The following is a 25351-nucleotide window of genomic DNA, read 5'->3' as shown; positions in this document are numbered from 1 at the left end:
GGTTTTAAAATGTCCATGCTTTACAAAACATGTACATTTTTGAGAAAGAGTCAAGATTTGTTGAAGGATCTAAGCAGAGGAGACTGGAGACAAATGCACACTCCAAATCACAAACTGACTAATATGATGACACACAGTACATGCTCAGAATATATTTGTTGGCTTGAGAAAAACAAGAGAACTCTGAGTACAGAGATGAGCATCATTTTTCTACCACTATACGGCCAATTAAAATAGTGATGCAGCTGATGTTTTAATTAAAAAATTATTGCCATCAACTACAGTGTTTTTTATGAAAATCACATATTAAACTATATAACTATATATATTTTTAATAACAATAACTTTTTGTAAGGGGTGCAGTGGTTTGCACTATGGCTCGTTTAATCCCAGCTGACAATTCTGTGTAGAGTTTGCATGTTCTCCCTATGCTTGCATGGGATTCCTCCAGGTGCTTTCCCGGCAATCCAAAGATTTGAATACAGGTCAGTTAGATACACTAAATTGGCTGTATAGTGTGTTTGTGTTTGTGTATGTGTGTGTGCGTGTGTGTGCGTGTGTGTGCGTGAGTGCGAGTGAATGAGAGATTGTATGAATGTATCCAAGCACTAGGGGTTCAAGAGCGTACTCTCAGTGCTGGGTTGTGGCTGAAAGGGCATTTACTGAATAAGATATTTGCCAGCGTAATTGGCTGTTCATTTCACTGTAGCGACCCCTGATAAATCAGGCAATAAGCCGAAGGAAAGTCAGTGAACTCTTCGTAGATACATTTAAGAATGTTTTTAAGACACATCTATTATATATATATTATACAGTAATATAGATTTATTTATTAGTCAAACACTATTAAAAAACTAAGCAAACTGACTGCACTCAAAACTTTAACATTTACATACATCAAGAAGCAGTTTTAACTGTCACGACTGGCTCGCAAGTTTTGACAAATGAGACAACACATTGGATAGAGTTAAAAAAGATAACATTTATTAAAGTAAGTCTAAATTAGGAAAAACAAAACAAAAACAAGAACAAAGAATGACCAAATTCCAGACTAAAGGGAGCCACATCAGCTCCAACACAGGTGTAAATCTTCAGTGGCAATTACTTCATGTGTTCTACCTGCAAAACAAACAACAGAAAAACGAAACAATGAACATATTTCCAATACTTGGTACAAACATAAAAGAAACATTTAATAAAAAAAATCATAACATCATAGAAACATTTATAGTCAAACCAGATTTGGCAAATGTAACACAGTCATCTAAAAAATGAGCATAAGGACTTGGCCTAAAAATATCTAATGCATCAACAACTAAAAACCTTTCAAAAGCAATGCACTACAGCAAGGATCTTCAAGTATAAATCAAGGTAAAATACTGCACACTGCCTTCGGAGAAAGCACAGTGCCAGCCTGAAGTGATTAATCGACAACATCTATCATTGAGCCGCTGAAATATCCAAGTGCTGCTTATGCTTCAGTGGTTAATTGAAAGATTAGATTGATTCACTCTTAGTATCTTTTTTGTGTTCATATCTCTGTACAGTCAGCATAATATCCTTAAAGAATCAGATTAATGAGCACTCAAGACAGTGAGAATTTCCATTAACCTTCAGGCTCATTTGTTGTGGAGAGTGCAGACTGAACTACCCTTTTTGCTGCACCAACTGAATATGCACTAATTAATTTATTCAGATGCTGGAAGAGTTCAGTTACAAAATTATCACACCCTATGGATGGACCTTGATAGACAATAATATTCTTAGCCAAATTAAAATTACATTTCTCAAACCTTAATTTGTCATTGAATGGGAACAGATTTGCTAGTGTTCAAGTGAGCTTGTGCTTCAATATGTTTTGTTTGACAGACAAATTGCTCCACAGCTCCATCAGTCTGAATTCAGTCTGTCATTTATGCACTTTATGGACAATCCCAATAACTGCCCTCATGAGCCTCACTTGAAGGCCTGTCTTTAGTCTAAAAAGTGTAGGACAACGCAAGGACAAAATAAGACTTCCCTGAACCACCACAGATCGTACTGTAAAGTAAAATAACTTTTATTTTAAAACATAAATTTTATGACAAAAACAAATGTATTCTAATATGTATGGTATTGGAAAAACTCACTGTTTTAAACCATGAAAACATCATAACTTTATTTCTTCACAAAAAAAAATTACAAAGAGGCTTAAAACTTATCAACAACAGATATAAATGATTCTCAAATGTATACATTTGAAAAGATGAATTATGCATGTGGTGACCAAAACCTACACCGTTTGCAGAGACAGATTTTTTTGTGTTGAGAAGCATTATTATTATTAAAATTATTTATTTATTTTATTTTTTTAACATAGGCTCATCTTTTTCTGAAAACGTAGCTCTATCTACATTTCTGGAGATCGCGAATTATGTAGCCAGAGGTCAATCGGTTGGATTTAGGGAAGGGGTGGGTGAGGTTATTGGTCGATTGGTCAGCCAGGTGACAGCGGCCTCTGGTGGATTTATGCAAGAAAAGCAAGTGCAAAGTGTGAGAGAAATTTAGAGTTTGGTCTGTCTAAAGACTGCAAGACGGGTGTAACATGAAGGACGGTGACTTGTAGTACGTTAGAGGTGTAACTTCAAGTTTTGGAGACCCACGTGTCAAAACTGTTATCAGCAAGATGGCACAGTACATCAGTTAGTAACGTCTACATCTACTCCACACCTAAACCCAACCATCACAGTTATTAACGTCTATACCTACCACAACCCTTAACCCAATTATCACAGTTATTAACGTCTATACCTACCACAACCCTAAACCCAATTATCACAGTTATTAACATCTATACTTACCACAACCTTTTCCAGAGATGGGTTGCGGCTGGAAGGGCATCCGCTGCGAAAAAACTTGCTGGATAGGTTGGTGGTACATTCCGCTGTGGTGACCCCGGATTAAAAAAGGGACTAAGCCGACCAGAAAATGAATGAATGAAATGAATGAATGACTTACCACAACCCTAAACCCAACTATCATCATTATTAACATCTACACCTACCACAACACTAAACTCAACCATTACATTTATTAACGTCTACACCTACCACAACCCTAAACTCAACCATTACAGTTATTAATGTCTACACCTACCACAACCCTAAACTCAACCATTACAGTTATTAATGTCTACACCTACCACAACCCTAAACTCAACCATTACAGTTATTAATGTCTACACCTACCACAACCCTAAACTCAACCATTACAGTTATTAATGTCTACACCTAGCACAACCCTAAACTCAACCATTACAGTTATTAACGTTTACACCTACCACAACCCTAAACTCAACCATCACAGTTATTAAGGTCTACACCTACCACAACCCTAAACTCAACCATTACAGTTATTAATGTCTACACCTAGCACAACCCTAAACTCAACCATTACAGTTATTAACGTTTACACCTACCACAACCCTAAACTCAACCATCACAGTTATTAAGGTCTACACCTACCACAACCCTAAACTCAACCATTACAGTTATTAACGTTTACACCTACCACAACCCTAAACTCAACCATTACAGTTATTAATGTCTACACCTACCACAACCCTAAACTCAACCATTACAGTTATTAATGTCTACACCTACCACAACCCTAAACTCAACCATTACAGTTATTAACGTTTACACCTACCACAACCCTAAACTCAACCATTACATTTATTAATGTCTACACCTACCACAACCCTAAACTCAACCATTACAGTTATTAATGTCTACACCTACCACAACCCTAAACTCAACCATTACAGTTATTAACGTTTACACCTACCACAACCCTAAACTCAACCATTACAGTTATTAATGTCTACACCTACCACAACCCTAAACTCAACCATTACAGTTATTAATGTCTACACCTACCACAACCCTAAACTCAACCATTACAGTTATTAATGTCTACACCTACCACAACACTAAACTCAACCATTACATTTATTAACGTCTACACCTACCACAACCCTAAACTCAACCATTACAGTTATTAATGTCTACACCTACCACAACCCTAAACTCAACCATTACATTTATTAATGTCTACACCTACCACAACCCTTAACTCAACCATCACAGTTATTAATGTCTACACCTACCACAACCCTAAACTCAACCATTACAGTTATTAACGTTTACACCTACCACAACCCTAAACTCAACCATTACAGTTATTAAAGTCTACACCTACCACAACCCTAAACCCAACTATCATCATTAATAACGTCTACACCTACTAAAACCCTAAACTCAACCATTAGAGTTAACGTCTATACCTACCACAACCCTAAATCCAATCATCATCTTTAACGTCTATACCTTCAGCAAACCTAAACCCATCCATCACAGTTATTAATGTCTATACCAACCACAACGCTTTACTCAACCATCACAGCTATTAACGTCTATACCTACCACAACCCTAAACCCAACCATCATGATTATTAAACTCTACACCTTCCACAAACCTAAACCCAACCATCACAGTTATTAACATACAGTCATGAGTTGTTTGACATGCTTACCATTGCACTGTTATTTGCAACCACAAAGGGTGACACAGAGTAGACTAACTGTCATGACAAAATAGATGAAGTGAGCGAGTGGCATGTTGGGGTTGCTTAATGAATAATAATATTATAAAATATAATAATATATCAAATGAATTGGTTGAGGATAAATTTGGAAAATTCTCATGAAAACATTTGCTGAAAATGTTCTCTGGTAAGTATTTCTGCCATCTTGCCAGCAACATATCGTTGTGACATCTCGCATGGTTCAATGGGATCTCTTGGGAAATATTTGGCACTCTCAAGAAATGTATACAGGGGTACATTATCAGAATGAGCCTGGGTTGTTTTTTCCTTATAATAGAAAGGTATTCCACCAAAAGTTAGTTTTAGGAAAACTAAATCTGTCTACTATTAATAAAAAAAAAAAAAAATAGTTATACTTTATACTGTACATAAAAATTAATACTTAATTTTTTTATTAAACTTAGTAAAACTGCCATCATTTACCAGTAGAGAATTTTATCTATATTTAACAAAACTGAACTGTCAGAGCTGGGTTCTGCTGTGTCAATAATGTCAAGCATTTGACCTTAATCAAACACGCTTTATATTTAAAGTTGTGAATATTTAAGACTGCAAGACTTTTAAAATTTGTGTTGTTAAGAATACATTTCTAGGAATTTTCTGGTGTCAGAAGACTGGGTTGCCCACACAGGTCAAAGTGCCTTCAGGGCAGAGCATATCACGTTCCGCTCAATGTTTGTTTTAACATTTTTTTCAGTTCTTTATGGATCTGGACTAGTCATTATACAGTAACCATTTGGCATTGATGAGGTAAATGCAGAAAGAGAACACAATAAGGAGTACATTAGCACTGCTGGAGAGCTGTGTACTTTCATTCAGCATATTCTGAGAATCAAAAAGAACTTTCAAAAGCACCGAAGGACCTTCCTGAAAAGCACACAGGTCAGTGCTTATTGTTCAGGCAACAATTGCCTGTACAGCAGCCTATTATGTTGTTTGCCGATTATTTTAATTTTTTTTAGGCACTGAAATCTTCCAGGAGTTCAGCTTAGTGCAGCCAAATGAAACCACATATGCAAAAGTAAGGCTGAGATTACAGAAAAAAACACTGATTTGTGATGATAACAGCTTTTGGTCATCTGGCAGTCTCTCTCCCTCCGAGAGACCCCGTCAACTGAGTGCAACTGGCAAACAAACTGTCTGTTCAGAAATTTCGAATCAAAGATGTAAAAGAGGAAAATCGGAACTGAGAACATTAGTAGCTTCTCCGAAATTCTTAATATGTGCAATCTTTCTTGCCTTGCAAAAAAGGTCATAATCAAGTGCACATAATTGAAGTTTAAAGGACTCTTAAGAGCTGGTTAAGCTTTACCAGAGTACTTGAAACCAAGAAATTGCCTCACACTTGATGAGTAACTCTAACCTTTTTCACACATTATAAAACAGCCAATTATTACCACAATAAAAGAGTAGAGTACAAAGAATGTGTGAATAAAATATTACATAAAAATAAAAATAAGTTATGCACATGTTGCATGACCTCACCAATATATTAGGCAGAAGATGTAACAAAAATGTTATGAAAACACACATGGAAAATTACCAAAGAAACAATGTTTACTCCTGATTTTTAACTCACCTTTATTTTAAGGCAGTTTACTGTTTAGATTGTGTCAAAGCATCGATGAAGAAAAAAGCAAAACTATATTTTAGATTGTACAACAATCCAGCATTGAGCAGGCAGGAGGGTAGTGGTAGAATGCAAGCTGTGCCTATTAGCTGTGCCTTATGTGACTAATCATTCTAAAAACATCAGTATCGACTGTTAGACATGTTATCTTATTCTTGAATGCATGGAGCACGTTTGTTGTTGTGTTTATGTTTTAGAAAAGCAAAAGAGATTGCATATCCTTCATCTTTAGAAGACTTATAATTTTTCTGTCTCTTTAGTGTGTGTTTGCTGACTGCCTCCAGTCAACAACAGATCATTTTTGTATGACCTGTAATACAGGCAATAACTATCTCTGTGTGACACAAAAATACCAAGCAATGCCCTGCTCTCCTTTATGACACAACCCATTTTATAGCACAAAATTATGTAAAGAAAGGAAACCTTCACACATCCTATCAAAGATGAAAATGTCTGAGTTTTACACTGTTTAAAATACACTGATCAAGGAGGATCTCCAGACCACCACCAGCGTGCAGCATCCACTTGGATGATGCGACGGCAGCCACAGGACAACGGCGCCAGTGCACTCACAACACACCAGCTATTGGTAGAGTGGAGAGACAGTGATAGAGCCAATTCGGTGGAAGGAGATGATTGGGAGGCCATGATCATGAGGGCCGATAGAGGGGCTTTGGCCAGGACACCGGGGTTACACCCCTGCTCTTTCACGAGAAGTGCCATGGGATTTTTAATGACCACTGAGAGTCAGGAGCTCGGTTTAACGTCTCATCCAAAAGATGGCGCCCACTGACAGTATAGTGTCCCCTTCACTTTTACTGGGGCATTAGGACTCACACAGACCACAGGTTGAGCACTCCCTGCTGGCCTCACTAACACCACTTCCAACAGGAACCTAGTGTTCCCTAGTGGTCTCCCATCCAGGTACTGATCAGGCTCAGCCCTGCTTAGCTTCAGTGAGCAACCGGTCTTGGGCTGCAGGGTGATATGGCTGTTTTAAACAACCCAGGCTTGTTCTCATTACGTATCTCTATATATATTTATGAAGAGAGTAAAATTCGTCCCAGCAGCTACATTTTTTTTTTTCAGTTTTGGAAATCTGCTAGAGGCCTCTGTGTCTTTTTGTGATCTCACATTTTTCATTCACGCGCAAATCCACCAGAGGCGGCTGTCGACTGACTGACCAACCGACTGACTGACCGACCAACCGATCCCCCCACCCTCCCCCTTCCCTAAACCTAACCAATAGTGTTTTAAAAAGCTCAGATTGACTCACCCACAAAGAAAAAGAAAAGCCCCCTGATTCTTAAGACATTTTCGGATTTTAACACATTCTCACCCTGATATTTACTTTCATAGGGCTGTGAAGCCTTTTTCGTCCGGTTTCTCACACACATGCATCTAAGCACGCACATTTCATGCACAAACACACCTTTTAAACTTGACAAAAAAGTTACAAAAATAATTAGCAAAACAGGATTTAGTTAATGAACAGCGGCTTCTGGTGGATTTAAGCAATAGTAGCTGGTGCAAATGGCACTCGCGAGAGAAATTTGAAATAAGAAAAAGCACACACAGCAGCCTCTGGTGGATTACCGAAAAACAAAAACTGCAATAAAAGTACCTCCTGGGATTTATTTGGACCCTTTAAAATGGTATATTAGAAAAATAATCAGAAAGCTGCAGAGACCTCATCCAATGAAAAAGGAGATAACAAGCAAATATACAGGCGAGATCTCTAGCTGGGGAACCTCAGTTAGAGAACTCTTCTGAAGAACAGAATGGCAACTGCACACATCTCAAGGTGAAGGGTGACAATCTATCCTATAATCTTTCTTGGACAAAGGAGAGCACAACACTGATTGGGTAACTCCGTAGGTCTTACCAAGAACAGAATCACTCAATGAAAAAGAGCCGACATCACATTGAGCAAGTAATGTTCTGCAGAAATGGCTGACCACTGGTCTGGGTGTGTGTGTTCAATATGTGTGTGCACTTGCATGGGTCATCATACTTGGCCACATGTCAAGACATTCCCTTCCAATCCTTTTTCACTCTGGATGGGGAAAAAGCAGCACAGCTTGAGCTAGAAGATAATAGCCTACCTGTCATAGCTGCAATAGACATCTGATCCTCACCAGGTGCCTCAAATGGGATGCTCAAGGTGCCGACATAATCTGGCAGCTCGATGGGGTGCACCACTGAAGTGGAGTGAGGTGTCTGGCCTGTGGGCCATTGCCCAGCAGAAAAGTTCAAACTGTGATCTTCAGATCCTCCACGTGTTAACTGATGTGACTCTGAAAAAAATGGCACACAGCCTTTTACAGACTCTACAAGCTAAGGATAGTAGGGCAGAAAGCATCCAAAAACATCTCGGCATTCTCTAACTCCAGACATATGCTACTGCACCCATGAAGCATATGGAAAAACATCTTGAAAAGGATGCTAACGACATGTGTTATTAATGTTGTAGAGTAAAGCAGTCCAGGAATGCTCCTTGAATTTGCAGCAGAGATTTCTCAGAAGCAACTTTTCTGTATGATATGACTCTTCAAAGCACAGCCCCGTCTGATCTAAATAAGTGAATATTGTACATGCTGCCATCATCTTTAAAAATATAGGTTACAGTGTCAGGAAAAAGCAGTATTACAATCTTAAGTGACTTATTTTACAAAAAGTAACTAAATGTGTTATTTTTTTAAAGAGGGTAATTTGAGTATTATGCTATTTTTTACTCATTTTTGAAAGAATAAAATAGGCATAAAATTGTAATATTTTACTCTATACCCAGCACTAAAGGAGTGACCTTGTATGCAGATTCCACTTACCAAAATCCATTGGCTGTTTTTTTACTATTCAGAACTGACTGGTCTCCTGAGCAGATCCATTAATGTTGTCACTGACAAAACATTGCAGAGGATAACAGAAAGGAACCTTGAGCACATATAAAAAAAATAAAATAAAAAATAAAATACTACTATGTTGTTAATAATAATGTAATTTTCCATGCATTCAATAAAGATAAAAGATGCAGACGTACAGTACACTATCTCACAAATGTCTTGTCATCGATCACAGTTGTAAGAACAACAAATAATAACTTGACTTCTAGTTTCACTTCATTTGGGAAAGTGGCAAAAGGTCGACTTTTCAGATGAATCATCTGTTGAACTGCATCCCATTCCCAATCATCACAAATACTGCAGAAGACCTATCAGAACCCGCATGTACCAAAGATTCTGACAGAAATCAGTCAAGTTTGGTGAAGGAAAAATCATGGTTTAGGATTACATTCCGTACGGGGGTGTGCAAGAGATCTGCAGAGTGGATGGCAACATCAACAGCTTGAGGCATCGAGACATTTGCACTGCCCATTACATTACAAACCACAGGAGAGGGCAAATTATTCAGTAGGACATACTTCAGCCTCCACATCAAAGTTCCTGATAGCAAAGAAGGCTTTTGTCGTAGCAAAGTTAGACTGTCCTTACTGTAACTAAACAACTAAAAATCTCGGCTTGATCATATTTTATTTTGTTAAAATAATGGTAATCTAGAGGTCTTTGCCTTTATATGCCATTTCCTAAGACAGGCAACAACACTTTCATCAGGCAGTGTATAATAAAATTCAATAGTTTTAAATTTGCCTAAAAGCACCACGAGCAAATAATGTGTGTAAATACAGAACAGAAGAGTTTTTAGTCACGTGTGTGAGTAGTAGCTCTACAAGTTTATTATAGGTTTGAGGTACTGTACATAAGCTGCTGAAACCACGTCATTTTCACAAATGCTCAGCCTTTTCCTGAACTATCATGGATTTTCTGACAAATAGGTTGATGCGTAGCAATTAGAGTGATGTACACTACTATATTCCACTGATGGATGATGTAACCTGTCAGGAAAAGTGAGCAATGAGCATTCAGTGAGAGACCACTTGCCCTGTGGAAGCAATTTGAAATATTACACAGGATGGAGGTTTGTGGCTATTCTCATCATTCTTTGTTGAATGTCTCTGGTAGAGTAAACATAACCCAATCATTTAAAATATAGTAGGTCAAATTCGGAATATATCAGAAAAATGTAACATACGATTAAATGTTTGGCTTGCCTAGAATCAGAACATAAAAACAAAAGGGTCCATAAATATAAATGGGAAATCTGACCACTTTATTAAGCAAGGTCATATCTGTATTCTTCGGAATAATATATCTTTCAACAAAATAAAAATAATAAATAATGTATTATTTCATTTAATTTTTTTCAAAAATTGTGTATTTTTGAGGAAACCTACAGTATCTTAGTTCAATTGGTGATAAAACATGAGCACATGATAGAATAAAATAGTTTTTTTTTTGTTTAAAAGTAGAGGACCATCCATTTGAAATAAAAATCATCAAAATGCTGGCAGTTACTGGCAACTTCAAAATAATAATAGCAATAATAATAACAATAGTGCTGGGGAAACAAGCCTTGTACTTCGGAAGTGGCCCCTTTACAGGGGGACTCTTCAATTAAACCTTGTATAATCAATCAACTATAGATATGGCCGGTATAGGTATTTAAATAGGCTTTTACTTCAGGTAAATTTAATAATTTGCTCATTAATTTCCAATGTCAAGGGAGCTACTTTGAAATCTCTATGTGTATTATATTGTAAAAAGGGAGCGCATGATAGTGCACTAGGTTGCGCTTTCTTTTCACAGCAAGAAGGTTGCTGGTTTGAGCTCTAGCTGGGTCAGTTAGCATTTCTGTGTGGAGTTTACATGTGGACTTCCCTACACGTCCAAAGACATGCACTATAGGTGAATTGGATAAGCTAAATTGTCTTTAGTGTATGTGTGTATGTCCTAGTCCTCCAGGTTGGGGGTTGAGCATTGGACAAAAAAAAAATGGTGTGACTAAATATCAACTTCGATATAAATGGCTCTGGGAGTAAGTAAGTATACTGTAAAAAAAAAAACTTCTTGGTCAGATACAGATCTATTCATTTTTTATCTCTACTCACAGAATGCACTACCCATCCTCCACTTTTTCTTATCTGTTATTCTCTTAAAAGTTTTTCTCCAGAAGTTATTCTTCTCCATACTTTAACAAGTCCTTGTTTTTAATCAAATTTCTGACATTTCACACAAACAATTGTACATTCTTTGGCCAGTGTTGCACACTTTTGCATCTGTTACATGCTATTATTTGACTTTGCATTACTGACCTCGTATACACCTTCAGTGCATTGAGTTTGAAAATATTTCACATCTCTATAGGCTGTATCAATTACTGAAGCCATTTCTTTCAACATTTCAATGCCTTTTCAAATGCTGAATCCATCTCTGCCAAGACTCTACAGTACATTGAATACTGTCATCATTATGCCACATCCAAGTCTCTCTCAAAGCATTTCTGTCATTTTTTTCTATCCATAATTATGATCATGAGCCAATTTTCCCAATAGTGCCACATTTTCAAACAGTTTCTCCCCTTCTATTGATCTTGAATTAAACCACAAATGTTGTATAATTTTACTGAACTTTGGCATGAAATCATTTTTCAGAAATTCCCTCATTCACCATGTCTGAGTTTCACATGCAGGCTTAGTAAATTTCTCGACACTGTATGTTTGACCAAGCTCAACAATATAGCTTTTGCTTTACATAGCTGTAATTGCTTCTTACTTAAAGAAATGATAATTCCAAAGCACTCTTTCCAAGCCTAAGACAAATGGTGCAACTCTTCTTACTTTACCATCTTCTTTTTCAAAGCTCAAATTTGTTCATTTCCACCTTTAAAAACTCATTTCTTTTTAAAAACTACACTCACAGCCAATTTATAATGTTCACCTGTCCAACGTTGATGCAAATTTCTAATCATCCAATCACATGGCAGCAATTCAATGCATTTAAGCATGTAGACATGGTCAAGATGATCTGCTGCAGTTTGAACCAAACATCAGAATGGATGAGGTTGATTTAAGTGACTTTGAACGTGGCATAGTTTTTGGTGCCAGATGGGCTGGAGTATTTTCAGAAATTGCTGATCTACTGGAACTTTCACGCACAATCATCTCTAGGGTTTTCAGAGAATGGTCCGTAAAAGAGAAAATATCCAGTGAGCGGCAGTTCTGTGGGCGCAAATGCCTTGTTGATGCCAGAGGAGAATGGCCAGACTGGTTCCAGCTGATAGAAAGACAACATAACTCCAACCTTGAGGCAGATGGGCTACAGCAGCAGAAGACCACACAGGGTGCCACTCCTGTCTGCTAAGAACAGGTAACTGAGGCTACAATTTACACAGGCTTGACAAAATTGGACAATAAAAAATTGGAAAAATGTTGCCTGGTCTGATGAGTCTCGATTTCTCCTGCGACATTCAGATGGTAGGGTCAGAATTTGGCATTAACAACATGAAAGCATGGATCCATCCTGCCTTGTATCAACGGTTTAGGCTGCTGGTGGTGGTGTAATTCTTTGGCACACTTTGGGCACATTAGCAGCAACTGGGCATTGTTGCTGACCATGTCCATCACTTTATGACCACAGTGTACCCATCTTCTGATGGCTACTTCTAGCAGATTATGTGCCATGTCATAAAGCACAAATCATCTCAGACTGGTTTCTCGAACATGACGATGAGTTCACTGTACTCAATCGGCCTCCACAATATCCAAATCTCAGACAAATAGAGCACCTTTGGGATGTAGTGAAATGGGAGAATTGCATCATGAATGTGCAGCCGACAAATCTGCAGCAAATGCGTAATGCTATCATGGACCAAAATCTCTGAGGAATATTTCTAGTACCTTGTTGAATCTATGCCCTAAAGGATTAAGGCTGTTCTGAAGGCAAAGGGGGTCCAACTCAGTACTAGTAAGGTGTACCTTATAAAGTGACCGGTGAGTGTATGTTTCCCATTTTTACCCCATTTCACCTCAGAAAAATCAGTCGATTCAAGGATTACTCTATGGAATTCATAGCAAGAAATAGATATGTATAATGCAAAAACAGGTGGCATGAATGTCTATACTTCACAAGCCTTCAAGACAATTCAAACAATGTGAACGAAAGTGTCTTTTTATCCTCTCTTTAGTGACTAAGTGAGTGATGTGAAGGCCAAACACTCTAGTGACCCTCCCTCAGCTGGTGACATAAAGAATTTGTCTTTTGCGTGACGCCCATTCATTTGCACACACACATTGTACATCATTTGCTGCAGCACCTGCAGGATACAATTGAAGGTTAGATGCCTTACTCAAGGGCTCCTCAGTCATTAGAGATCACGTTCATTATTTTCCCATGACTCTGTAATTATTAAGCCACAATTGCACCCAGAATTTAACATTACATATTACATTTTACTTTGGACATTGGATTCTTATTGATTTGAGCATTTTTTTTCAATGTTGGTTTGACTGACTTTTTAATTTTTTTAAATAAAATATAACATGAGACTGCTAAGTGTGGGCTGTCACAAAGATATTGATTTTTCACTTTAAAGAAATTATTGAGCCTGTGGCTATAAAAAAATTATATGTGGTTGCCTTAAACTGGGTCACAACTGCCAACAATACAATAATGATTATTTATTTCAGAGCTGTCTGCTGTGCTACAATGGACCAGCTCAGGCAATAAGGAAAATATCTACAATATACAGAAAATAAATATCTGAAATAGACATTCAACCACAAATTACTCATTACGAGAGTTTATTTTCTTTAGAAAACGTGTACTTTTTTCTTTTGTGCATGGAAATATATGAGTTTCTCATAGTTTAAACTTGTGTGGCCTGCTGGAGAGCACTCTACCTATTTCATGTGTCAGCCTCCCAGATTACAAATTTCACAATGCATTACACTAATCACCAGATCCAGCTCATAGTCATTTACTATATTTATTATATATACAACTATATATATATATATATATATATATATATATATATATATATATATATATATATATATATATATATATATATATATATATATATATTCTGTTGCTGTTGCTCCAAGTCAAAGAGCTATTTTGTCTTTGCCTTCTCTGTATTTTTGATCCCTGGACTGTTCATATTGTTTTTGATTGTTTGTCACCTGTCCTGACTTGTTATTGTTTATTATTTAAATTGTACTTTGGATTATCTCTTGTTTCATCTTTGCTGGTGTTTAACCCCTGCCTGTTCATCGGATAAACTTTCTTAATCGCATACATGACATAGATCTAGTGTTATAGATTATATTTCTGCAGGAAAAAACAAAGCCATTGAGAACTATGTCGAGAACCTTATTTCCCTAGCAAATCTTACTTGTATGGAGATTGTATGTCTTGATAATGTTTCAGGGTGAATTATCAGGCCCGTTCAAGCATGTTCAATCATGCCATTACATGAATCCCACTGAATATTAGAGGATTATATTAAATTGTGGGACTCCACATTTTGTTAAGTATTATGGAAGAGGACCAATAATATGCATTGTACAGCAAAACCGCAGTGGCGCAGTAAGTAGTGCTGTCGCCTCACAGCATGCGGTGAATTGGGTAAGCTAAATTGTCCGTGGTGTATGAGTGTGTGTGTGTGTGTGTGTTTCCCAGAAATGGGGTGTGGCTGGAAGGGCATCCGCTGCATAAAAACCTGCTGGATAAGTTGGCGGTTCATTCGGCTGTGGCAACCCCGGATTAATAAATTGACTAAGCTGAGTTTCAACGTTTGTTTTACCTGTGTTTTTGTCTGTATCTCCCAGTTTGACTCAGTTGGCCTGGCTGCTCCTGCACTCACTCCTAATGGTGTGCCAATACTAGACCTCACCAGCGGCTCCAGCATGTATAGCTAGGATGCAATGATCGCCTGGCCTGCAGCTTCTCATTTTAATCCTGCAACTCCAGCGAGTATGCAATAATTGTGATTCCTAAACCTAATGTCTATTGCAATTCTGTTGCTCCTGTTCTGAGCATGGTCACCACCAATCAGCCAGTTCATAAGAAGGCTCCAGCCATCTACAGTCAGATCATAAGAAGGCTTCTGAACTGCAAGAATAGGTGCCACTGCCACTGCAGGAATGGTCATCACTACCAAAGCTGTCAGAGCCTTCTCCACTGCCAGAGATGCCAATACTGATTCCTGAGCTTCAAGAATGCCTGCCACCACCGAATTTACTGCTGCCAGAGTCGACTAAGCTACTATAGTCACCTGAGCTGTCTTACTCGCCATGTCTCCTGACCCAAGCCGCTCTCCTCCCCCATGCTCCAGGTCCTAGAGGGGGGCTATGTTGAGATTGCCAACAGGATTGCCCTCGTGGCAGAGCCCTTCCTTGTGGAGGGTACTCTATCGATTACCTGTGAATATATACAATATATAGGCTAACTTATTTATTTATTTTTATTTGTAGGTTTCATATAATGAACATGTAAAAATAATATAAAAAGCTTTCTTGAAGGGTTATGATTAGGGCTAATGCTCACAAATACAGCTGTTCAAACAATAATGTGTGTGCGAGAGGGAGAGAGGGAGAGAGAGAGAGAGAGAGAGAGAGAGAGAGAGAGAGAGAGAGATGTGGTAGTTCTTAGTGAAAAAACTGTGATTATTATAATAATGCCAGGGGTTGAGACGCATAACAGTGGCCACCGTCCAATCCGATCCACTTGACGCCGCGCTCGACACAGCCTGACTCAAACACGCCGAACTGTGTCCAAAAGTGGACCAGAGCTGCGCTTTCCACACTGCACCTGCTCCGGAGAATCCCGGCACGATGACATTCAGAAACACCTCTGTGGATTTATTTTCGCAGTTTTACATCTTGCAAAATTTCTCCACGTTCTTTAATTTCTCCCTGGACTCGATGTACGACAGAGGATCGAATTACGAGTCTGAATCCCACAGACCGACCATCAGAGCGCTGCTCATCGTCGCGTATTCCGTAATCATCATCATCTCGCTTTTCGGAAACGTGGTCGTTTGTCACGTTGTTATTAAGAATAAACGGATGCACTCAGTGACAAGTTTGTTCATTATGAATTTAGCCATTGCTGACATTCTCATAACTCTCCTCAACACGCCTTTTACTCTGGTAAGTTTTACACGAGTTCACTTCTTATTATTAAGAAAGCAACATATCGACGCTGTTACTGTTAAAATATTATTGTTATAGATTTACTCTGCTTGCTTTTTATAACATTCAAATAGACAATATAACCCGACAGTCTTTTATGTTGAACACACTTGCAATTGTTCTTTTAAAAGTAATTATTGTTATTGTTATTCAAAGCACTGGCAAATAATCCACATAATTTGTCATATTTGGCACAAAACCATCAAAATGACCCCCTTAACACCCTGTGACCGTTTTTGAAAACGACAATAAATGTTTTGTTCATTTGTAGTCATTTAAAAAATATCAATAATAACCCATTAACGTACATTTCTGGTTCAAGTATTTTAATAATTTACATTAATTAGTCATTAAATCATAATATAAATGAAAAGTTATTTATTGTTTTTAAAAGCTTATATGAGTTTAAGACTTAATTGTAAAGCATTTTTTTATCTGCTTGGACATACTTTTTTATACTTAACTAGCTATTAAATAAAGAAGTCTATTAATACATTTATCTTATTAAATTATCAGTAAATAAGAGGGGCTATCCTGCATACAATGGTGTGTGTGTGTGTGTTCTCTATCTTGAACTATTCAGTAAAGACAACAGAGAGCAAAAGCATGATTCATCCCTCTGTGAATGTGTGTGGGGGTGTGCATGTGCACACTCTTCAATTCAATTCATGCATCTGGATCCACAGCCATCTGAATACATATGTGTCCTCTTAGGTTCGATTTGTTTACAGCACATGGGTGTTTGGGAAGGTGATGTGCCATGTGAGCCGCTTTGCACAGTATTGTTCTGTCCATGTCTCTGTTCTCACACTGGTTGCCATCGCCATTGACAGACACCAGGTAAGTGTTTTGAAATTTTTGTAGAATTTTATCAATGAAACCTTTAGGCTGAGTATAAATCCACAGGGTCATTCTAAACACCTGCTAAAACAGAGTGTTTCACTCTTTCACATTTGCATTTCTCATTATTTACCCAGATAATTAATAGCAATTATGCATTCATGCACTGATGTTCCTGTTAACTCATAAACCATGATCTATCTCCTTATTTGCAGTGTCAGTGTGATTAATTGGATGAACACTGGACCAAATTGCATAACAGTTAGTTACATAGAAACTGCAAAACATACAAACAACTTACTCCTGATTAGACTATAATTCTAAAGGGAAATATTATTGAATCTCTTTTGCACTCTATTTAACTATTCACAATTTCCTCGAACATGCTGAAATGCCTGTCTGAACAATGCACGCCTAGCTTGGTAGATTACTTAGAAATGATCAATACTGATCACAAATTACAGCAAAAATTTAACAATGTAATCTGATCACATTTTTATTTCTTTTAAAATAAAGCTATAGCTCTCTGTAACTCTTACATGGTCACCTACTAACCATAGCAGAGCTGCGCCCTGTCAGTACCTGGATGGGAAGTGGTGTTAGTGAGACCAGCAGAGGGTGCTCATCCTGGGGTCTGTGTGGGTCCTAACGCCCAAGTATATTGATATTGACTCTATACTGCTCAGTGAGCGCCATCTTTCTGATGAGATGTTAAATCGAGGTCCTGACTCTCTGTGGTCATTAAAAATCCCAGGATGTCTTTCGAAAAAGAGTAGGGGTTTAACCCCGGTGTTCTGGCCATATTTGGCCACTGGCCCTGTCTATCATAGCCTCCTAAACATCCTATATTATAATTGGCTTCATCACTCTGTCTCCTCTCCACCAATTAGCTGGTGTGGTGTGCGGTCTGGCGCAACATGGCTGTCATCGCATCATCCAGGTGGATGCTACACACAGGTGGTGGATAAGGAGATTCCCCCCAAAAAGGTCACTAGTTCAAGCCACGGCTGGGTCAGTTGGCATTTCTTTGTGGAGTTTGCACTTTCTCCGTGTTCGCATGGGTTTCCTCTTGGTGCTCCGGTTTACCCCACAAGTCCAAAGACATGTGGTACAGGGCTTGCGGCTGGAAGGGCATTTGCTGCATAAAACATATGCTGGATAAGTTGGCGGTACATTCTGCTGTGGCGACCCCTGATTAATAAAGGGACTAAGCCGAAAAGAAAATGAATGAATGAATGAATGAGATATTTCATGAGAATAATTATTAAATGCAATCATATAATCAATAAAAAGTAACTGAGTACTTTCAAATGTAATATAATCTGATTTCAAGTAGGAGAAAGGGTGGCTCAGTGGTTAGCATTGTCACCTCACAGCAAGAAGGTCTGGGTCAGTTGGCATTTCCGTGTGGAGTTTGCCTGTTCTCCACATTTTCTCATGGGTTTCCTCTGGGTGCTCTGGTTTCCCCCACAGTCGAAAGATATGAGGTACAGGTAGATTGAATAAATTGGCCGTATAGTGTGTGATTGTGTATGGGTGTTTCCCAGTACTGGGTTGCAGTTGGAAGGGCATCTGCTAGATAAAACATATGCTGGACAAGTTGGCGGTTCATTCCGCTGTGGTGACCAATGATGAATAAAGGGAGTAAGCCGAAGGAAAATGAATGAATAAGTAATACAGTTTTGAAATCTGCTTGCATTTAAAACACAACAGTTAATACTCAGCACATGATTATGAGATTTGTGATTGGCTGATGGTTGCTAAGCCCTAAGCATTAACATTCTTCACACTTCATCGTTTCACGCTACACACGTTTGACACCACAATGCAGCGTTAACACTGCAACAGCTTTGGGTTCATAACTGATAAAAATCTGTGTTAGGTGTTCCTTTGCCAGCGATAAAAGCAGGGCAATGTTTGAAAAGCCCTAACAAAACCAATGCACATTTATGACAAGTGCTTTGTTGCTGTCTATAAGGTGGTGATGCATCCAATGAAGCAGCGGATGTCTCGGCTTCAGGGCATTGCCTGGATCGGCGTCATCTGGGTCATGGGCTCCTGCTTCTCTCTACCTCATGCCATTTACCAGAAACTGCTGCGCTTTGAATTTGGGTATGCACTGTCTTTTTTTTTTCTTACTGACAATTAAAATCAAGTAAAAAGGACATTGCTTTTTTCATTGAATATAATTTAAATAGGTGCAAATATTAATGTTAACACATTTTAACAGTGCAGGGCACAAGAATCACAGATAAATTCTAAAAAAGCAGAACAACAGAATGCCTTCTAGTAACTGGAAGTCTCTGCATGTATGCCTGAATGGAGAGAGATAAGGACCTCCATGAGAAAAGTGTTATGCCTAGTGAAGCTTTCTGTTATATTAAACCCATGATTGTTATCTCAGAAATGTTTCTCCAAAAAATAAAATGATTTTAAAGTTTAGCCAAAAATATATTCCATTTCTTTAATTCGTTCTAATTTCATTTCAAAACCATGTGACATTGGCTTTACTCTAAAGGGGTGGTGCAGTGTTTTTTTTAAGCTTGGTTATGTTTCTGAGTGAAAAACAATGTGTGCTCGTTGTTCATTTGCAAAAAAAAAAAAAAAAAAAAGAAATCTTACCTTAAAATCTTACCTTAATTTTATTTTGCTACTCAGCTGCATGAAATGACTATCATATGTCCTGGTTCCTCTGATGGCCTAAGCAGGCTCTGATTTGTCAGCAAACTTAATGTGTTGTGATTCGCGAATCTGCTCCACATCACCAAAAACGTCATAGCCATATTAGTCTGAGCCTGAATCAAACAGAAAATGAAGAACTGAAGAAGAACCCATGCAAACCTGACTCTTGCAAGATGTTTAACTTATCTTTTGCAAACTCAAGTTTATTACTTCAAATGTGTAATGCACAGAAAGTGGCTGCATATGGAGAGACTGCACACAATGGTGAAGATTGTGGGTGTTTACAGGAATTTGATGGATAAATATGAATTTGTATGAAGCTAAATTGTTACGGTGCCATTGTTAGTTGGTAATTGTGACACAGCATTTCCCGTTGTTTACATCCCTGTTTATGTCCTTGCTATGTACAACATACCATTAACACTAGATACTATGCACGTGATAGATCAATTTTAACAAATAAAATACTTACAGGTTGTGGCTCACAATCCACAGCTTCTTCTATTATGATTGGAGCTGTTGCTCCTTTAAGAAATTTTTGGCCGTATCCAGCACTGAACTGGGAGAGATTCTGGAAGGTGTCCTTTGTGTAATGCTACAGCTATATCTTTTTTTTTTTTTTAATTCTCTGGAACATAATTAAAATTAAATTGTAAGCACTTCACTCTTTGTGTCATGTCCTTTGGAAGCCCAAATACTGAAACAGAACAAGCTTTGGAAATAGCTGAATCGGACAGTATTTACTTTTCTCTGCTATTAATGTTACATTGCCTGTGACCACGCCCCCTTTTTGCACATTTCCTGGGTTTATTTTACCACCCCTTTAAAATTCAAACATCACAGTACTGTCTATCCATTGAAAGCCTAAGTATACAAAACTGAGATCCTAAAATGCTGTAAATTGAAAAGATGGAAAATTGCTCCACGTTTGTGTGTTGGCAGTTGCTTAGATAATGGATGACTTCATTAAATTTGTTGGTTCATTAAACCTCGCATGTTTGCCCATAGCAGTGGTTCCCAAAGTAGAGGTCGCAGGACAATGATGAGGGGTCAATTGGTGATTTCCAAAACTCAAATCAATTGTATTAAACTATTAGAATTACCATATTTTATTCATAAACCACAGAAGATAGTTACAGTAAAAAGACGACAGCAACAACATACAAATAAAAACCCATCAGCCTTTCAATTTGTTTTTCTATTGGATTGTGACCCCTGGGGTGTTAACTGTAGGTTTATCCACACAGCAATAGTGTCAGCTGCAGCAGATGGATTTTATGGGGCCAGGTTATTCTTTCTGACAACCTTTTCGGCACTCTAATACATTGAAAACAAGATATTTGAGGTTAATATTAAAATTATTTATTTATTTATTTATTTATTTTCTTTTAGGCTTAGTTTCTTTATTAACCAGGGGTCGCCACTGTAAAATGAACCGTTAACTTATTTAGCATGCGTTTTACAGAGTAAATGCCCTTCCAGCCACAACCCAGCATTAGGAAGCACAGCCAATTTAGCTTATTCAATTCAACTATACCACATGTCTTTGGACTGTGGGGGTAACCAGAGCACCTGGAGGAAACCAACTCAAACAAGGGGAGAATATGCCAACTCCACACAGAAAGACCAATTGACCCAGCTGGGGCTTGAACCAGCGTCTTTCCTGCTGTGAGCCGTCAGTGCTACCCACTGCGCCACCATGTCGCCCCATATATTCAAATCAAATTAACAAATGACTATAAAAAAATTAAATGGTTATTAGACTGTTGCAGTTTTGTGTTGTCAATACACTCATGTTTATATAGGCAGTTTATAAAGGTGTGTGCAATTTTTATTAATTTATTTATAACCACCTTCAAGAAAAATGGGGGTCGTGAGTCACTGACATTGTTATTATGGTAGTAGCAGGTTGAAATTTTTGGGAACCCCTGGCCTGTAGAGCCAACAGTAGGCTCTACACTCCTTTACCTAAATTCATTTTATACTTGTGTGTCCCCCTTATAATTGCATTCTGCAGCTAAACGATGAATCAAAGCAGCACAAAATGACTTTCAAAGACTTTCACCTTTACTGACTTGCCTTACTCTACCCGCACAGCTAAAGATTTAGCTATTTTCAAAAAACAGTCAGAGAAATACTTTTTTCATCAATACTTAACCTTCTAACATGAGCACGGCTGCTACATTTCTATTTTATGTGTATTTTCCCTTATTTATACTGCAAATAAAAAAGAAGGAAAAACCTTGCTGAGTGCTCTGCATAAGACTGAGCGGGACTTGTTAAAGCACTTGCATAATGTATCTATTCAGACCCAGATAAAAACAGCTTGGATTATATGGATTCGTTTCTTAACCTTTTGTATATTTCATGTTTACCTTCATAGACAATGTAAGGACAAAAAACCCTCAGGCTTAATTAAAAATACCTTAATTTGTGTTTTGAGAAATATCTTACAGTGTTTGTTTGAGATGACATGAAGCATCAGCGTTTTCATTTAGCATGAGCGATCCCCTTAGGTGACTTCTGTTCTTATCTCTTCCAGCAATAACAGAGTGCGGATGGTTTGCTGGCCCAGTTTCCCTCATCCCTCCGATCTCTTCTGGAAGTATCTGGATCTAGCCTCATTTGTCCTCCTCTACGTATTGCCTTTAGCGATTATCTCCATATCATATCTTGTGGTGGCCAAGAAGGTTTGGTTCCAGAATGCTGTTGGTGACGTTACACTGGCTCAGTCAGCCGCTCAGCGCAGGAGAAAGAAAACCACTTTGAAGATGCTGATTGCGGTGGTGGCCGTGTTTGCCGTCTGCTGGTTTCCTCTGAACTGCTACATCGTGCTGCTGTCAAGTAAAGTGATCCAAGCTAACAATGCTGTGTATTTTACATTCCACTGGCTGGCCATGAGCTCTACTTGCTATAATCCTTTCATATACTGCTGGCTCAATCACAGCTTTCGAGCAGAACTCCGAGCTCTGCCTGTGATTGGACGGATAGCCAAAGGCAATGCCATCCAGCAATCCTAAAGAAGCACACAAGATTCTGATGTTCCCTTTTTCTCTTTCAGAATTATTTTGTTTTGGGTTTTTAAAGTGAAAACTCACTTGTGAAATGCTGTAGCAGCTCATCTCTCATATCCCATAAGTGATTTCTCATATATATCTTTATATCCCTCCCACGGCTTTCATATAATCTCAGCAAAAATGACACATACATCTCCCAAAACAAATCACTGTGTTGCCATGGAGGAGATGACTTAAATAATACACAGGGCACAGATGAAACTTTTCTGTTTTTCAAGAAAAATAAGTCGTTTTCAAATGGCGAGAAAACCCATAAGATCTCAATAGACTTTAAACCCCAGGCATGATACACAACCGAGGACCACATACCACTAGACTTTAAAGGGGTTTTGTGCATAGCAACATCCATCTCATTGGAAATGCACAACAGATGAAAATAATGTGAGAATTAAAAACGCTCTGACTGGATAGAATCACAGTCTTAACTCTTATGTTCTGTTGAGAGTGTTTTCATCCACTCTGAGGTGATTTTGAGTCTTAATTTGCCATAACTTTCAGCTAGCAGAATGATTTCTGGTGACCAATCTTTATTTACACATATATGGAGAAAATGCTTTGCATTTAAAAACAAAAACAACGATTGTCACACAATATATATATATATATTTTTTTTTATGGAGAAATCTGTTAATCAGCCTCAGTCTTGATCAAAACTACTAAATTGCTTTGAAAATTACATGATTTTAACTCTTTAATATCCAAATTATAAATTATGTCACTGATTTGGTGAAAAAAGACACAAAATTATGTATTTTTAATAAAAAAAAATTTTAATTGTGGACTGGATTTTTTTTTATACCTTTTATCACAGTCTTAGACATGTGAAACAACATTGCCTTTTTGATGCAATGATTTTGATTGATTTTCATTTTTTACATTTTTTAATTTTTCTAATTTTTTAAAAAGTTCCATTATAACCAAATGTTTCTGATTACAAAACCATGACACCATATAATCAATGTTGGTAGTTTTGCCTGTTGGGAAGAGGTAAAATTAGTACTGTTTATTGTTGATCATCAGTTGCCATCCTTAACATATTAGATATGCCTATTAGATAGGCCTTTGCAAAAAAGTAAATAAATAAAAATCTTAGTTTCTGGATTTTGTATGGAGTATAACAGTAAATTAGTGAGATTTTTTGTAGATTTTTTGCCAAATTTGGCAAATTAATGAAATTTTTTAGTGACCTTTATGCACTTACCCTGATGTGTCTGAGAAAATCTAAATATGCATCTCAGCTCATAAAACTCATCCATTCATTAATTTTCTTTTTAGCTCAGTCCCTTTATTAATCAGGGGTTGACACCGCGGAATGAACCGCCAACTTATCCGGCTTATGTTTTATGCAGCAGATCCCCTTCCAGCTGCAACACAACACTGGGAAACACCCATACACTCTTGCATTCTATGATGAAAATAAGCCAACTAGCGTGTCTTCAGGGGGTGAAATGTAAGTTTAGAAAAAGGGAAAAAAAATTATGGCTTACTCACAAAGCAATGTCTTGCAAGGTGGTGTTTATTTACAGTGCCAAAATGACCATCCACAGTGAAGTTTTATATAAGTGCAAAACAAGGAAAAATCCAAACAGCAGCAACAAACAGGAAAACAAATCAGCAAAAAATATACTCCAATCATATCTTCAAAAAAATTAAAATAGGTATCCACAATATACTAGTTTGCTTGATGTACCACAGTACCACTCTTGCATCGACTTGGTAATCAAGCAAAGTAGAATATTGTGGATACCTGTTGTTGTTATTATTATTATTATTTTTTTGTAGATATAATTTGACTACTTTTTTGCTGATTTATTTTTCTGTTTGCAACCTTCTTGCAGTGAGGCGATCGTGCTACTCTCAGAACTTCATGGAGTAAACAAAAACAAAGACTGTGTATTTATGCAGCATCAGCACAAACAGACACCAAGAGTAAACTAGGGACTCAGGAGAAGAAAAGAAAATCTAACAGTGCATCAAACCCAATGTTGTTACAAACCTTTCACATGTTCAAGACGTTTTAAAAATCCAGTCCACAATTACTTTTTATATTGAAAATGTGTCATGTTGTGTGTGTGTTTTTTCACCAGAACTGTGACATCATTTGGGAATTTAGAAAATTATAGGATTTTAACTATAGTTCCCAAGCAATTTAGTAGTTTTGGTAGTTTTTTTTTTTTTTTTTTCATGACTGAGGTTGAGTAACAGATTTATGCAAAACAAAATTGAAAAATAAATATTTATCTGATGCATTTTTACAGCAGTTACATTCAGTGGATGTTTTCAACCCTAACATAAGTTTAGTAAATTTGAACAGCGCACAAGGGTTAATCCAAAACAACAGCACTCGATGCCTTTCATGGGATTTTCTGTAAAATTGTCAAGTC

At 37.6% G+C, this 25351-nt stretch overlaps 1 protein-coding gene and 2 long non-coding RNA genes across 4 annotated transcripts in view; 1 reads left to right on the top strand and 2 right to left on the bottom strand.

The window, feature by feature from the left end:
• LOC147843941 (uncharacterized) overlaps positions 1-25351 on the bottom strand; it is a 560137-nt gene that overhangs the window by 229000 nt on the left and 305786 nt on the right. The gene's annotated exons all lie outside the window — the stretch shown is intronic.
• LOC147843943 (uncharacterized) lies at positions 964-16500 on the bottom strand. 2 transcript variants are annotated; one of them, XR_015491141.1, is made up of 4 exons: positions 15450-16500; positions 9104-9209; positions 8381-8572; positions 964-1119 (listed from the first exon to the last, which is right to left on the bottom strand). It is a non-coding gene; the product is annotated as an uncharacterized LOC147843943 (long non-coding RNA). The 2 variants fall into 2 exon arrangements; XR_015491142.1 differs by having other exon boundaries at positions 9104-9174; positions 15450-16486.
• Positions 15837-24432, top strand: gpr83 (G protein-coupled receptor 83). The gene is made up of 4 exons (XM_087253462.1): positions 15837-16326; positions 17083-17208; positions 19187-19320; positions 22433-24432. Exons 1-4 carry the CDS (start codon positions 16009-16011, stop codon positions 22908-22910), a joined length of 1056 nt encoding a protein of 351 aa, XP_087109588.1. The 5' UTR covers positions 15837-16008; the 3' UTR covers positions 22911-24432.

This window comes from Danio rerio, chromosome 5, assembly GCF_052040795.2.
Source record: "Danio rerio strain M-AB ecotype USA chromosome 5, GRCz13ab, whole genome shotgun sequence".
Classification (NCBI taxonomy): domain Eukaryota; kingdom Metazoa; phylum Chordata; class Actinopteri; order Cypriniformes; family Danionidae; genus Danio; species Danio rerio.
The sequence above is the reverse complement of the archived record's forward strand: the minus strand, read 5'-3'. Positions and strand labels throughout refer to the sequence as shown.

Bases quoted from the DNA above. Each gene is read 5' to 3' on its own strand.
- gpr83 (XM_087253462.1), top strand. From the start codon at position 16,009: ATGACATTCAGAAACACCTCTGTGGATTTATTTTCGCAGTTTTACATC. The intron at 17,209-19,186 runs GTAAGTGTTTTG...GCTGTCTATAAG, and splicing joins TCGCCATTGACAGACACCAG to GTGGTGATGCATCCAATGAA. The intron at 19,321-22,432 runs GTATGCACTGTC...TATCTCTTCCAG, and splicing joins CTGCTGCGCTTTGAATTTGG to CAATAACAGAGTGCGGATGG.